Genomic DNA, 16,603 nt, shown 5'->3' with positions numbered 1-16,603 from the left:
TATAAACATAAAAATCTTTGTAACACTGAAAGTTATCTTTAAGGCTGACCCTCCATTTTAATTTTAATCTCCTTGATTCCACTTGCATTCAAGTTTGTAAAAGATTGTCCTGCTGATGAATGGTGAAGCTGTTTGATGAATTCAAGAAAAAAAAAACCTCTATATAGATGCTTTGAAACAGCATATATTGCTAAAAATGCACATTTCACAATGAGATAAATTTTCATGAGAATTTCTGCTCAGGTGTAAATTGGAAGTCACTGGATTTCAATATGCAGATATGATAATTCACAAAAACATTTTTAAAAAAAAGGAGTAATCTCAAAGCCACTATTAGTTGAGAGAAAAAGAAAAACATGATTTTTGAAAAGTAAATTTACAGACTGTTACTCTATGGAAAGACATAATTATATTGCTGCATTATGTATTTCTTTAGTACCACACAAAATCTTCTCATTTAAGCATTGTGCACTAAAACCATTATAATTTTCAGTTCTAGAGGAAAGGGCTTTGTGAATCTCACAGAATGACAAATTCCTCAGTGTAATACAAGCACAACTGTTTAAATTTAAAGAATTAAAAATATGCATTTAATTTATGTTGAAATAGAAGACCTGATACATGAACTAGGATTAACTCAGAGAAAGTTATCAGTAACATACATTCATTCACAATGGAAGTAAAATAATTATATTGACAGCTATTTAGGTCATTCACTATTTCTTAGATTAAACACAATAACTTGAAATGGTGATGAAGTAATATTATGATCAGAAACATGCTTTTTCTTTCTTATTTTTATGAAAGGTTAAATAACAATTGAAAACTAAGTTCTTTTCCGTACTACTTCTCAATTACTTTCTGAATTGCATGAGATAAAAAAATCCTTCAGAATTTCAGATTTGTATTTTAATATAACATTTTACACTGTTTTGCATACTATTTAAAGAATGACTTTAAATATATGTATCTGAGTAGCCAGCACCCAAGAACATCAGGTGCAATTCTGGCTCTAAAGCCAGTGTCAGAACTCTCAATATGATTAAGAATTATAATTTCATAACTCATATTAGACCCTGCAAGTCAGTGAAACTATAGTAGTGTAAAACTGGACTAAATCAAGCTGAAAACATAACTGATCTTTACTCTGGTGACTCTTACCTTCAGAAGTTTGAACAGCTTTTTCTGTATCCACAGAGCCATCAAGTTTTTCTGTGATAAAATACGGAAATTAGATTAATTTTGTGTTACAAATTTTAACAATACATCTAAATAGCAATTCTCAGATTTAAATGTTTGTTGGAAGGTTGGAAAGACACTATTGGCAGTCTCAGACATGTTCCACAAGATTCAGAGAAATGGAGCATGTTTTGAGGAGGAGCTCTTCATCACAGCCAACCCACTGTCTATATGCATTTTGATCAGCCTTTCTGTGAATCATGTCCTCCATATCTGAGGAGGACATTGTGTGTGCATGCCAGATCAGCTTGTTCTTGATCTATCACTGAAAAAATTGCCAATTACAAGAATATTGCTGAATATGATTAACCAGGAAAAAAAAAAGCCTCTTGCCTTTATCAATTTCATTCTTCACCCTGTTTTTCAGTATTATGTTTAAAACATTGAACTCAGTTATAATGCTTTTTTCTTTCTTTGCTTTACCAACAATGTTAAAACTTACTTAGGAAAGAACTTGATGAAGAAAAGAAGACCTTAATGGCAATAAGAAACAAAATAATTCCTCCTTATTTTGAATCAGAATTTGGCAAGGAGTTTTTCCGGAAAAAGGTAATGTAGCTGAAAACTGGATGAGTTTGTGTTAGGCCAGGTAGTTTCTGCCATACTCCCACAAAGACAGTTGTGGGTTTACATCTCAGCCTCAATTTATCTCAAACTATTACAGAGGACAGTTGTGTCAGAATACTGAGAATTATATGCCCTTGTCAAAGGAAATGTATCTTGGAGGTGGTGTATCTTTATTGAGTACAAACTCTGTAGTTTCTTTACATAAACTCTGGAGAGAGTCTGATTCAGAGCAGCAGCTGAACCTCAGGTCTCTTCACTTGCCCCTCACAAACCTCTCTCTGCTAACTGGAAAGGGAATTGGTAAGACTAACCCTGCTGGGTTAAAGGTGGCCTTGGGAACTTTCCTGTTGTAATCTCACCTGATAAATGCTGTAACTGCATCAAGCGTACTCAGAAATGCACTTTGGAATCTGAGGTATACTTATGTAGATCTTTTTTTATAGTTACCTCTTTGGTTCTGCTTATTTATTTCCTTTGCACGCCTTTTCTCTTTTTCCTTCCTTTTTCTTCTTTTTTTTTTTTTTTTTCCCCCCCCCCCCAGCAGGGAGGGAGGTGTCTGCTGGGGTTTTTTTCCATAAGTGTTTAGTTGGGAGACCTAAGCCCTCTTTCTTACTTTTCTCTAGTTCCCTGATGTGGAATCACTGTCTATGGAACTTCCTCCAGTTCAAAGAAGAGAAAGTGGGAATTTCCTTCTAGAGACAATCAAAAAACCCAGTAGAGGTAATCTACTATCTGGCAACGTTTTGGTATCTTCTTCATTGCTTTATCCAGTTGTCTGATTTCACACTGCAGTTAAATTTAAGATTACATTGTCTGACCCCATATATTCCCAATCATTTTGACACATGAACTACTTGGACCGCAATGGCTATATCTGTTCTGATACATGAAACATACCCAGCAGCACTCCCTGACATTGAGAATCACCAGTATGGAGTAGGCTGTGTAAATTCAGTCCCCCAAAACAAGATGGCCTTTTCCCTGGTCAAAACTTGCATACCCAAGAGTGTTTTTGGAGCAACTGCTAAGTTGCACAGTCAATATCATACCAGTGTTCTAACAACTGTATAGATTAGCATGTTCCACTATCTAGGAATGTTGCTGTTTAATCCACTAATACAAATGTCGTCTATAAGACTTCTGTATTTAGTGTGTTAAAGGAGCTTTTGCAGACCTCATTGAATATGGAAGTACCATAGTCTTTGGATGCAAAACTGAAGAACTGTGCTATGAATGAGGGGTGGATGGATGCAAAATGCTCAAGAAAAACGTAGAATGGAATAAATAGTTAGAGGTGGATGAGCAAGAACTGAGGAGGCCAAGTTTAGAAAAAGACTAGTATGACTGTAGGAAAAAAATGGGAGATGGAATTCTGAAACTCAGTGGTAAAAGGGGCAGCTTGGGGACTGGGGCAAAAGCAATCTGGAATAGGAAACTTGCAGGCTAAGGATAGTTCGGAGGATATAGGAGGAAAGCAGTGACTGGAAGACAGGAAGTAGCAAAAGAATGAACCATCATCTTAGGTTTGAGCTTTACAGCATTGAGAGGAATACTTCAGTTCTGTTTGAAAAGCAGCCCTGACAAGTTACTGAAATGGCATAGTGAGATTAAAAGTCATACACAGCAAAGAATCATACCAGGAAAGCAGTCTTCCATGGGGCTTTATGGGACCTCTGCAAATTCCTATATTGCAATCACCAGAAGACCTGTGTTGCATTGTCCATTTTGGCTTTATGGCTTATTGCTCCGTTAGCTAGAGAACATGACTAATCACAAGATATGCATTTTTGATCCCTGTTGCCCAGTGGAGCAAAGTGTCACATGCAGAATTTACCTAGCCCCTATGGTTATGTAGACAGTTTTCAAAGGTTGTCTAAATTAAAGTGCCAAAGACTTGGTGATTTTTTTTTTCACGTGTTTATGAAAATGATGATGATCATGAAAAACACTTGTCACAGTATTCCATTATTTTCCCTTTAGCATCTGAATGTTTCAATACCAGGAGTGATTCCTCACCTTCACCTGGCTTTCTACTGCAGGCTCATTGCAAACAAAATGAAGGTTCCAGCAGCACAACAGGTAAAGCCAACTTCCAGAATGTAGCTTGGAGCAGGTTAATATCTATCTTCTTATAACTTTTGACAAAAATATTTACAATAGAAATTTAAATCCACCTATCTCTGTTCAGCACTCTGAATACCTCTGAATACATCTGAATGCAAGACTAGCAGAAAGGAAGAGATATAAAACTAATGGGAGAGATTCTCTCCTTCACCCTAGGAGACTGCTGTAACAACACGGGGATGATAGAACTGCAGACAAAGACAAGAAGTAATTTATTTACTAAAAAAATTTGCACAAGCCGATTTTTCCTGCTCATTAAGGCCTGTAACAGAAAACTCTAGAACAGTGTGTACTGTGGTCTTTCATATTTAAACATCCCTGTTCAGCTTTGCTTTCCTTGCTATGTCTACTGTCATTCACTCTCTTTAGGCATCTGCTTGTGGTGATAGCCTTGGATGATCACCACACCACTGGAGAGCCACCAGTCTGCTTTAATTAACCCCAACCTTTGGCTTTCATGTAATGCCACACCAGCTGAGCTTTGGCAGCATGTACTTGCAAAATCTATCCTTGCATCCTGTAGTTACAGCTTCCCTTCTCCCCTTCCTTTCCCTTCCACGCATACTGGTACCCTTTCTTAGTAGTGGGACTCTGCAAGAGCTGTTGCCTTCAAACTTCCTAAATTTCCTCTGTTACTTATGCATAATCCATAGACCTCAGGGCAGATATACTAATCTGTACTTCCAGAGCCACAGGGTAGGTGACGAAAGGAACAGCAACTTGAGGGGGAGGTGGGGGGAGAGTGTGTTTGGAGAGAGAGATGCCAAAACTACACTAGCTTCTAATATCAAAGCATAAATATTACTTGCCTTTAGGCAAAACCAGAAATGCTAGTGTTTTTTTCCCTAATGTCCATGCTTAGCTTTTTTTTAATAAGCTCTGGGCTTATTCTCTACGACCTGCAGTTCTGTTGTCTTGAAATAAGAGGGGAATCTAGAGAAGATGCTATTCTCAAATAACATTTCTGCCTCCTCACGATGACTAACTGACCAGACTTAGCATTTCAGCTAGACAGTGCCTGCACTCCAAACTGAGAAAAAACAATTCTCCTCCGTTCAAAATACTGATCTACAGGTTAACTTCTGGTGAGAAGACAGCCACCATAATTGTCCTGTGTTTTCCCTTCAGAGGTTATCAGACTTGACAATAAACTACACAAGTCTTTGGCTGTCAAACAAAAGAAGTTGTATTTAGATCTAAGTTGCTCTGGCCATCCCTATGCTTAGTCTATCTCCATTATGCAGTAGAGAACAGTTCAAAGATGAAAAGATAGCTAAAGTCATCTTAACCCCAGAGTCAGAAGCATACAGGTCATCCATATGAATGAATGAATGGTTGCATTCAAGACAATAAATCCTGCTTAGAGACAGGGCTTCCTAGTTGGTTGTGCTGGCAGAGCTGTACAGCTTTGGGGCCTGGACTGGAATTTCTTGTTATATGGACATACAGATTTGACTTGACCAGCCTGGGTGTTTCTGCACAACTGATCATTGTGCTGTGCAGGCAAGCCTTTGGAATAGTAATGTCCTTGATTTTGATTTTAGTGCTTGGGGTTTTGTACCTCTCCTTCTGTTTTTAGTCACTTTCACAGGTGTTTTTATCTTCATTGTGAGTTTCCACTGAGATGCTTCCAACTAATTAGTTCTAATAATTACAGTACAACTTTACTTATTAGTTAAATTTCAGTTACTTGTTACTATTACGGGGTTTCTTAATGCCTTTCTTGGCCTCTTAAATAAAAACAAGAGCAATTCTTCTGTCCTTCACCTAATCAAATGCTTCCATAGAAAATAAAAATCTTATCTGAACAAGAACTTCAGGATTAGGCTGAATATGATGCTTAGTCTTTTGTGATTTTGGAAATCTTTCCTTTCCAGACCTAAACAAAGCTGCAAGATCACAAGAGGCACCCTTTCAACATAAAGTTCAGAGTCTGCTGGTGAATGCTGCAGGACAGCCAAGAAAAGAGAAAGTGAAATTACCATCATCCCTTCAGGGGAAAAAACCAAACTCAATACCAAATAAAAAGGTAAAAATAACATCTTTTCTGCTAATATTAATATCCTCTCAGTCATTTCCATAAAATCTTTGCTCTGGAGCAATACTACAAGGTATTCTGAATCTGTTTACGGAAACATAGCGGTTGCAATTTATGTCTAAGTTTACTAGCAATTCTAAAAGTACCTTTCCTCTCAACAGCTAGGACAAACTCATATGCCAAAAACATAGTTCTGTACCAGGCACTGACATGAAAGCTCTGATTTCCAAAAAAGCAGAGCTTCCCCATTGCCCTGAGATCTCCATAGCTTAATATGTCTGAAAACTCAAACCAGTATAAATTTGCAGACAATATTCAAAGTGCCTCTTCAGTTTTTACTCAAATTAGGACGTCTTTTTGTAATTCTTCAGGATTAGCGGGACAAGGTGGCATGTAGGTTAAGTAACGCTGAACCTAACTTGATGGCCACCAACTTTCTCTGTTGTCTCATATTTTAATTCTGTTTGCAAAGACAGAAGATCCTGTCGCAGGAAAGGTCAACACATCTTCTCTTGCAACAAGAAGACAGCATCTCAGTGGCTTCCATCTCATTCCACCCAGAGTGATGTTTGGAGTGCTAAAGGAAGGTTGCACTTATGCAGTCACTGTGATGCTGAAGAATGTTGGTGTAAACTTTTCAAGGTTAGTTTGGATTTTCAGTACCTTGGTTTTCAACTGTCCAAATACGCATTGCTTGTTAATGGTCAACCTTTTGATCTGATTAACATGAGATAACAAATGGTACTTTTATTTTTGGAATCATTTGATAATGACTGACTGGATAGAGAAAGTAATATTAGAAATACTTCAGCATTATTTGCATGTTAGTGTTATTAGGAAGATGGAAAGCAGTAAGGAACAGCAGGTCCTGTAAGCATAGTCCTGGCCCATTGCAGATGATTTTTTGGTTCTTATTGAAGTTCTCAAGTTCAGAGACCAAAGTCTTCCATGGTAACCAGTATTACATTTGGCTTTGGGAAATGTTGCTGGATGCTGCATCTAAATGGGCACAGCTGTATTCAGGCAGACACATGTCTCTAGCTGCACTGAGAAACAGCTCCTGTGATGACAGTGGAAACAAGCAGAGGAGGAAGATGAAATAAAGCATTTATGTGTGCACACATTTCCCTTACTTGGTGTCAGCCCTGTCAGTGTGTGGGACAAAATAGCACTGCACTATGTTCCAGTGGGGTGAGGATAAGTAAGTCCATTTCTAGGTCTGCAGTCCAGCAGATTGTCTCTTGCCCTGCACAACAAATCATAGGAAATTACCATATTTACCCAGCTGCGGTTTAAAGAATATATAAATACAGTAAGAAAATGCTTGTGATTGCTTTTCTGTACTAGAATTCCTGTTTTGAGTGACTGCACATCTGTTCATTCAGTCACTCCTGCACCAGCAGTTCCGGTGGTTTTACTTTAGTGGTATTCAGGCAGGTGTCCTTATGACCCCTGTCCTCCCAGGTGCCATACAGGTGACAGAAAAGAGGGCAAAGCATATTCCTGCCACTTAGTTTGCTCAACTGCGCTTGCCTGAGCTGTGCTATATATACCTTGCTTTTTAGCTTAAAGGAAAGCCTGCAACAACGGTTTCCAAGTCCTTACACTTTCTGGGCTTCCACCTAAGGTTTGTTGCTTCACAATAGCTTCAGTTGAATGGTTATAATCCCACCAGCTGGTTTCAAGAATTGCAGTACTTAGTGGGAAGCTTTCATTTCAGATGGCTCAAAAGCCCCAAAGCCAAAACCAAGCTTTTTAAATTCCTGTGTTCTGAGATAGCTATTCCCATCAAAGTTTTCCAGTCAGGCTCTGACTCCCACCTATCCTCAATTACCTCCTGCAGCTGGAGAGGTTCTTAGTTTATTTAGCAGTTAACTGAAAGCTGCTACTCAGGCCAATCTCATCCATTTGTCCTAATGGACAGTTATATACTGTTCTTTCAGAAACTTAGAGTAAGCCAGGCTTGGACCACTCCTGTTACATAGGCCTTCTTTCTGCTAGACCCACAGGTCTCAGAAGAGGGAGGCTAACTGAAAGCATGGAAATAAACTTCCTAGTCTCATGTTGGTCTAAGTCATTCAAAAGCTGGATCCTCTTCTTAGGACTGGTGATAAACACTTTGATTTTTCCTGCAACATTAGCACTGGTTCAGGAAAACAGTAAGGAAGGCATTAAACATTCTTGGGCCTGAGTGTGCAAATCACGTGAGCAAGCACCTGCCAAACTTCGCTTTCCTGGCTGCAGGTGACCTACAGTTTGATATCCTCTTTAAAAAGAGAGTTGAGAGAAGTGTCACAGTGACACTAGCTCAGCAGTCACAGCATCCCTTTACTATGGTACCACAGTGCTGGACTGAAATAAACATAAACATTTATGTCTGACATTTGTTGTTCCTCCTCCTCGGGTAGCTAGCTAATTATCATCAAAAGAGGAGCTCACAGGAGACTAACCTTGCTGGGATCACCATGATCTCTTGCGAGTACTCAGCCAATTAGGCACTTTAGAAATCTGTTCAAGACCATCTGAGAGACTACTGTACAGCTTCTTTCATCAGGATGGATGGCAGAGATGAATTTTTTTTTTTAAAAAATCAGCCTAGTTAGATATGGCCTCAAAGAGACCTTTTTTTCTCTTTGCACATTTAAGTATCATGGTGCATGGCATGATAAATCAGCAGATCATATACCAACAACTTAGAGCTCAAGATGGGCACATTACTCCCTTTGCCCCCCGCCCCATGCCAGGGCACTATATCTAGACAGTCACATAAAATACCACCATGATTCTGATAAATCCCACTTATCTTTTAAGCATTTTACTTGATGCTTTGAAAGGAGAGATAAGTGACTAGGTGCTGAATGGCAGCAGAACGTGCTGAGGGGCAGGGGTAAGGCCAATGGTGGGCAATTCTGAGCCATGTCTGCCTCATGCTGAAGCCAGAACTTCTCATGAAGGGGTCAATAGTTAACTATGTGCCTTCCAAGCTGTCCATAGCATAGCCTGAACTTCTTGGAACAGCCTGACAAAAATCAGGTCCAGTTTTGCGTAACAGCCAGCACCCCAGAGAAAGCGCAGGAATTCTGACAGCCCGTTTGTAAGTCTGCCAGAGCTTTCCATAAGATGGAGCCATATACTAGGACTGCCTCTTCTACTGCCTTTCTTTTAACAGCTTCTGGTACAAGTGCATGCTGGTAACTGTTCTTCAGGTGGAAAAGAAAACCACAGGATAAAGTCCAGAGCTGTGCAAAAGTAGAGGTCACATCTGCTCTAATAAGCTTTAGAGATCTTAACAGTGGAAGCTGCATGCACAAAAGGACTGCACAGATGTGAAACAATCAGTGAGAAATGAAGATGTGAAACTACTGCCTTAGTGGGTACTGTGAAACTAAAGATTATTTACACAAAATTTATACCAGTACATGCCTTCTGTAATAGAATCATATCAACAGACATTAAATAAAGATTGTTAAGGACTTCTGTGTGCAACAGACAGGTGTTTGCCAAGAAGATGTAATTTGTACTTCAGCTTCTTTTGTGTATGCACGCGTAGAATGCTGGTGTTTCACATTCTGTTGTAAGGACCAGGCAGTGCAACAAGTTCTTTGGAGGCTTACTTTGGCCTATTAATCTGCTCCTTTGGGTTTTTTTGTTAGAAACCTGAGCCTTGGCAAGAAACACAGGAGTACTGCTGTAGCCCAAGTTATACATTGCGACGGGAAGGATGCGCTAACAAATTCTGCTGTCATTTGCACAAGCAGAAGGAAGAGCAAACAGCCTGCTTCCCAGCAGTGCCTTCTGCCTGCCTGAAACAGTTTCTGACAAACTGATTCTCTTCTCTTTCTGACAGGTTTCGGGTGAAGCAACCACCTCCACACACAGGACTGAGTGTGATGTACAGACCAGGACCTGTAAGTTACAGACATCTTTTGGTTTTTTTGCTAGACTCAGCTGGCCCTTGGGCCATCTGGGGTCCTCTCACACCAGCTGTCTGGGAACAGAGCTGGCAGTGTCCATGATTTGTTTAAAGTTATTTGAAGTGATGCTGCCTTCAACCAAGCACCCACATGCTCCAAGTCTCAGAGCCTGCACCGGAATGCAGAGGGATAAACATGTTAAGTTCAGTGGAAAGCAGCAGGTCAAGCAGTGAGGTTAAAAGAGAGCTTTTTTTGAAGTAAAGGGGATACTCTACTACTAGCTCTGAGGTTTCGTTTAGGGTATTTGTTATATCTGCTTTGTCTTACGCCTAGACTTTATCTACTTGTCCTGATACCTTCAGGAGTTGAACCTAGTAAACCCTTGCCTCAACCATTTCTACTCCCGCTTGCAACTATTCTCCACCTTGTCCTTTATCTAGCAAAGCACCATAGCATGTGAAATTGTCCCATTAGGTAGGAAGCTTTCATGCTTTCTGCTTTTGTTCAGTCTCTCTTCACCTGCCTGTTGAATCTGAATAAATATCGTGCTGGCCAATATCCCCACAGCATCCAGGTAATATCAAGGCCATATCCTTGCCAATGCTTTTACCGGCATGGAATGAAGAAGCAATGACTTGTGCAAGGAGGCAGTGCCAGAATGCAAGTTAAACCTCCTAGTCCAGAGCCCTATCCACAACTCAGTACTTAAAATCATAGACTCATAGAATAGTTTGCATTGGAAGGGACCTTCAAAAGTCATCTAGTCCAACCTCCCCTGCAATGAGTAGGGACGTCTTCAACTAGATCAGGTTGCTCAGAGCCCTGTCCAGCCTGACCTTGAATGGTTCCAGGGATGAGGCATCTACCACCTCTTTGGGCAACCTGTTCCAGTGTTTCACCACCCTCATCATAAAAAATTTCTTCCTTTTATCTAGTCTAAATCTACCCTCTTTTAGTTTAAAACCATTACCCCTTGTCCTATTGCAACAGGCCTTCTTTCCTATAAGCCCCCCTAAAGGGGGCTTATAGCATACAAGTACTGAAAGGCTGCCATAAGGTCTCCCATCCCTCAGGTGTGTTAACCACACCACTCAGCTTGGTGTTGTCTGCAGACTTGCTGAGGGTGCACTCAATCCCACTGTCTGTGTCACTGATGAAGATATTAAACAGTACTGGTCCCAATACAGACCCCTGAGGGACACCACTTGTCACCGATCTCCATCTGGACATTGAGCCATGGACCACTACTCTCTGGATGCAACCATCCAACCAATTCCTCATTCACTGAACAGTTCACCCATTAAATCTTTATCTCTCCAATTTAGAGAGAAGGAAGTTGTAGGGGACCACATCAAAGACCTTACAGAAGTCCAAATAGGTGGCTGGAATAATTTCCATTCTCATTTCCTCTCCACACATCCATCCCTTTTCTCCCTACCTCTATGTTCTTTTTAGAATACAATACAACAGAATATTATATTTCAGTTGGAAGTGACCTACAACGATCATCTAGTCCAACTGCCTGACTTCTTCAGGGCTGACCAAAAGTTAAAGCATGGCATTAAGGGCATTGGCCAAATGCCTCTTCAACACTGACAGGCTTGGGGCATCGACCACCTCTTTTTGGTTCTCTACCAGCTGTCCCAATTCCTCTTTTTTCCCTCTGGAACCTAAAAGGAAATTTAAGGGGAAAAAATGCAAACACCTGACAATTTTCTTTCAAACTGCAATGTCAAGAGGCACAGTTTTGTACAGACCTTTCTAGTGAAAGAGATATTGGGTAACTGGCAAGCATGATCATGTGCTGGGCACAAAGTCTTTAATTTCATCAGACAACACAGAACAAGAACCGGCTCTAAGGACTGCTGGACAGGACTAGATATGAAACACGCACCTTACCTGTCAGTAATCCTCTTGTCTCTCCTAGGTAGCAGCAGGCTTGCAGGTTGAACTGGAGATAGAGATTTTTGCCATGGTAATTGGAGGGGAAGATACTGGTGGCCTTGGAGAAGTTTCCCATGATATTGAAATATTAACAGAAACAGAGACTCTTCTCCTGCCTGTGAGAGCAAATATCCTTTGTTGTCTTACTTCCCACACACACCTTCTAGCATCAACTGTGGGGACCATCCACCTGTCAAGAGCCTCTAGCATTGTTTCCAGTGCAGGCTGCTGAGGTAGCAAGCTTTACTGTCCTTTTCAGAAACACATAAATGGGTGTTTTCGAAAGTACAACAAATGAACAATGTAGGATTCTGACACCAAAAGCAATTTACATCAGAATAACAAGGTTTTGAAAAGTGGGGAAAGGAAGAATGGCAAGCTCAGAAAGATGTGGCTTTTAAAAAAATAAATGAAAATAATAGGACCTCTTTCCCACCACCCCATATGGAAATCCTTTATAACATTTTTGAAGCCATGGTAGCATCTGATAGTATAGTCTCATAAGCAACAAAATCATGTATCATCTTGGATACTTAACAAATAGGTCAATCCCTGTGTCAGCAGAGATGCAAGCACAGAAGTGCATGAATGCTGTCACAAAATCAGCCTGCTGTGGGTTCGGTGGGCTTTTCATTTGTTTATTTGAGGACAGGTGTAGAGTAAAAGAAAACAGCAAAGTCAAGAACTATTATTTCTCTTTTCCTTGTGCTCTAGAAACTGTAATTATTTTTTTAGCTAAAATTTACAAGCTCATTTTTTAAGGGCAAATTTAAACAGAACTTCACTCTTTCTTCTGATTTTAATCAAAGTTAGACTTAAAAGCCTGGGAGGTCTTCTGGAAACCTATAAAAAAAGAGCAAGGCAAGGTGCATCCAAACATGCTAGAAATGCCACTCCTGGTAAGGGCTACCCTTAGCAAAGAAAGGAGAACTTCAGGGTCCTCTGAGACAGAGTATGAGCTAACAGCAACTCTGTTGAGGCTTTATATGCTCTAGAAGTGACATTGAAACTCGCCAAACTTACTTCATAGCGACCCAAAGCAGTCTCTCATGCCCATCACTGTGGAGGTAAGCCAGACAGGACTGGTGGCATAGCAGCAAAACCACCTCCTGCTCTGTTTCAACTCACCCAGTCCTCAGACACACAGCTGCAGACTAGCCTCCAAAATATGCGCCCTTCCTCAATATTTTACCTGGTCTTTAATCTTTGAGCTGAGGGCAGTAGCCAAGTTGTTTCACAGCCTTATTTCCAGAATTCATTCCAGCCTCCACATGTGTTTTAGTTACGTAAGTGTACAGAAATGGTTAGATCCTTAACATGCTATTCCACCTGTGTTAACCAACGACATTTATGAGTGCCGCCCACAAGGATACCCCCAGGGTGGGATGGCAGCAACAGCCCGGGCAGTTCCTACAAGCCCCAAGCCACGGTTCCGGATTACACTACCCCGAAAGCTTTCTAGTTAATGTAATTACTGGATGCAGCGATACCAGCCATAAATTAAAGTACAGTTGTTTTACCTTGTCTTGACTTCTGATCCACATCATGAACATACCTCATGCAACTGACAGATTTGCTGTCATGCACACATCACATAGACATGATGACCTGAGACAAGAAAAGGGGGAAGCACTGGATGGCATTAACCAAAGGACTCACAGCAAGAGATTTACAGATTACTACAACTGCTCAGCTCAGTGCAAGCACTCACAGCAGAGCCTCCCCGGTCCTGTCCCAAATCCTTCACTTGACTATCTCCACATTAAACAAGTCATTGACGCTCCTCACAGCAGGAGGCTGGATTTATTGCAGTTAAGCCCTAATAAATCAGCCTCTCTTTAACATTCTTTGCTTTCTAAACCCAAGTCTTACTGCTGACCCTTTGACACTAACAGCAAGTCTAATAAGGGACAGGGGTCTTACAGATAGACAGGGCAACCTTAACACGACAAGTTCAAGCACACACAACCTTCTGTACACAATGTTTCATACAGCACATTTCTGTAACCTTAGTGGATCAAACTATATGGAAAATAGGTACATCTTTCCTGCCAACAAGAAAGCCTTATTGGGAATTTCTCCTCAAACCACCAGCCAACATGTTTAACATTAGGCTGGTGTTTCATCTCACCCATATCAAATCAGGTGCTCTACAAGACAATCGGTGGTGATGGTTCATGAAAAGGAGCCCTATGGATGTTTCTTCTCTCCTCAGCTTCAGAGTCCCCATTTGCCTCATATGTGTAACACTGACATCCTATTTTTCTTTCAAGTTTAACATCTGTAAATCTGCCACATTATCTAACAAGTCAGCAAAGAAATCCCAGCTGTATCTCATTTCCTCTCCTCTGGAGAAAAAGGAAAGCAATCACATCAGTGAGTTCTCAAAAGAAACTTCAGAGAGACATGCACCTCTGACTGCTACATCTGCTCTAGGACTGCCCAGAGTACTTAAAACACAGTTTTGTTTTGTTTTGTTTGTTTTTTTTTCTTCTTCTTTTTAAATATCTTCTTACCTTTTCCAGTGTGGAATTTTACCCCCAGAGTAACAAGCAGTCATAGTCTAGAAGAACAGCAAATTTAATGCCTTCCAGCTTAGGGGTTTACAACCTGGAGCTCATCAGCAAAGGCAATTCAGACAAATTTCACTCACTTGGGTGTTGAAATGGAAGAGAAGTACTCGCCCAGTCAGTTCACATTTCAGTGAGACACCCCCCGTCCCAGCAGTCCCAACAGAAATTCTGATCAGTGTCACCTCCCATTAAAAGCTCCAAGTGGAGAGAAATTAACTACATAGTATTTTCCTCCCACACAGCTAATCCAACTAATCACAGTTGCCATTGCCATCCCTTCTGTTCTGACCAAGCCTTTTCGTGAATTGATTGATAATTCCTACTGAAGCTGGCTACAGCTACCCCATGCTACCCAAGCAACTGTACCAAATGCCTCTTCGAACATTCCTCCCCACAAAAATCTCCTGAAAATACAATATCCATCTCAAACATGTCAAGGAACTCTGGACTGGTCAGTTTAGTCTTTCAAAACATGAAACACTGACACTCCTAGGTTAAGTAGTCCTGTATTTGGTTAAATAGTCTTGTTCAACCATCCAGAATAGAAATAGTTAAGTCTTTGCAGAGGCACTGCGAAAACTTTTTAAGTTCATATTGCTTTCCCAGGCAGTTATCACCAGAGCCAGTGATTCTCTGGCATAACCTGACTGAACTTAGTCATAGCTCATTTACAATTTCTTAGTTATTTTTCATTTATATTTAAAACATTTCACAAAGATTCCCAAAATTAAATACTGCATAGGAAGCTGCCCATGAAAGCCTTCAGTATTCCTGTGCTGACTGCCCATCCTGAATTTGTGGTCATCATTTTTATGCCACTCAATTTGTGAAATAAAAGCAAACTCTTAGTCTAGTTGAAGCCTGTGTGAGAACCCTTTCTCATCGTGTTCCGAGAGCAGGCATAGAGGCCAGTTCTGCTGCAGCCGGTCCATAGCAGTGACAGTACTTGCACAACACTTGTAAAGAATCTGGATGTAATTACTGGGCTTACTTCAAAAAACTGTACAAAGGTAGAGTTGGCATTTGGTGGGTTTTTTATCTTTTCATGTTAATTTTCTGTCCTCTTTCACTACAGGTCAGAGCCCTAGAAGAATAATATGAAGATCAGCAATACTGAAATACCCAAATTTTAGTCCAATGTTATAGAAACATCCCAATATAGACTTTTTCATTTATTTCATCAGATTAACATGAATAAATATTTTGTCTGTCCCCTATTAATGGGAAAGGTGGTCCAAAAGTTGCATAGCCTTCTCATGTGGCTGTCTGAAATGCAAACAGTGGAAAGAATACTGTATTTCAACTGTAATGTTTGGTACTCTGCACTTCAGAAGAGTGCTGAATGGTTCCCGATAGATTTATTTTAAAAGGGGTTAGGTTTCTCTAACCTGTGCTGAGATACCTGAAATCTTTTTTAAGTACTGAGCATGCAGCAGGTTTCACTGAAGTCAACTGTGATTCTTCACAAAAAAGCTGCTGATCTTCTCTGGACTTCTAATTCCTAAGTTTCTGTTTGCTTTCACAATCATAAGCTTAACTTCCCGTGTGTCTAATTGGCTGCAGACACCAAATGAGGATTATGAGTACACAAAGTTACATTTGACAGAGAGGGATTCTGCTTATATTCTCTTGTTCACCATCAGACATGATCATCTTCAAATGCTCCTCTCTCTTCATAGTGGAAGACTGAGCCACTTAGAGATGGACTTCCCCCCCCCTCCCCTTGTTCCTACTTACACAGTAGTGACTAAAGGAAACATGTCAGTCTCTTTGTGAGACACCATATTTGTATATCCAAGTGCAGTTCTGCTTTCTTTTTATGAATTCATTTCCAACGAGGTGCTTTCCTGTGCTTCATCCTTTTTCCAGCATATGACATCCTGAGAGATGGGGAATTTTCCTTGATACATGCAGATGACTTATTCTCTCCACACTTTACAGTGACTGAGAATCCCATGATTGGGGATTAAATAATAGCTTTTACCAGTGTGAAACAGAAATGCCAGTTTCGGACTCTCCATCCACACTGTTAAGTGAGACACATATTCTAACAATACACATTTTAAGTTGGCCCTGTATTTGCAAGTGCTTCCCTGCTCAGGTTTCTACATGCAAGGGAATTTCACCTAAGAAAGGGCAAGCTGAGGTACCCAAGGACAGCAGAATTCTAGTGTATCAGTGGATTGCTGGCACAGGACAGACCT

General features: G+C 40.5%; 1 protein-coding gene across 1 annotated transcript in view; it reads left to right on the top strand.

The window, feature by feature from the left end:
* Positions 1–13,292, top strand: part of SPAG17 (sperm associated antigen 17) — a gene marked incomplete at its 5' end in the record, with an annotated part of 31,169 nt that extends 17,877 nt beyond the window's left edge. Inside the window, 8 exons of the mRNA XM_009707410.1 lie at positions 1,686–1,788; positions 2,430–2,526; positions 3,787–3,885; positions 5,808–5,959; positions 6,441–6,610; positions 9,816–9,876; positions 11,810–11,954; positions 13,156–13,292. Coding sequence (XP_009705712.1) covers positions 1,686–1,788; positions 2,430–2,526; positions 3,787–3,885; positions 5,808–5,959; positions 6,441–6,610; positions 9,816–9,876; positions 11,810–11,954; positions 13,156–13,292 — 964 coding nt within the window. The remainder of the gene's footprint in view (positions 1–1,685; positions 1,789–2,429; positions 2,527–3,786; positions 3,886–5,807; positions 5,960–6,440; positions 6,611–9,815; positions 9,877–11,809; positions 11,955–13,155) is intronic.
* Between the last annotated feature and the right edge of the window lie 3,311 nt (positions 13,293–16,603).

The sequence above is a fragment of the Cariama cristata genome, unplaced genomic scaffold, assembly GCF_000690535.1.
Source record: "Cariama cristata isolate BGI_N322 unplaced genomic scaffold, ASM69053v1 scaffold6319, whole genome shotgun sequence".
In the NCBI taxonomy this organism is placed as follows: domain Eukaryota; kingdom Metazoa; phylum Chordata; class Aves; order Cariamiformes; family Cariamidae; genus Cariama; species Cariama cristata.
Note: the sequence above shows the minus strand (reverse complement) of the source record. Positions and strands in the feature narration are given on the sequence as shown.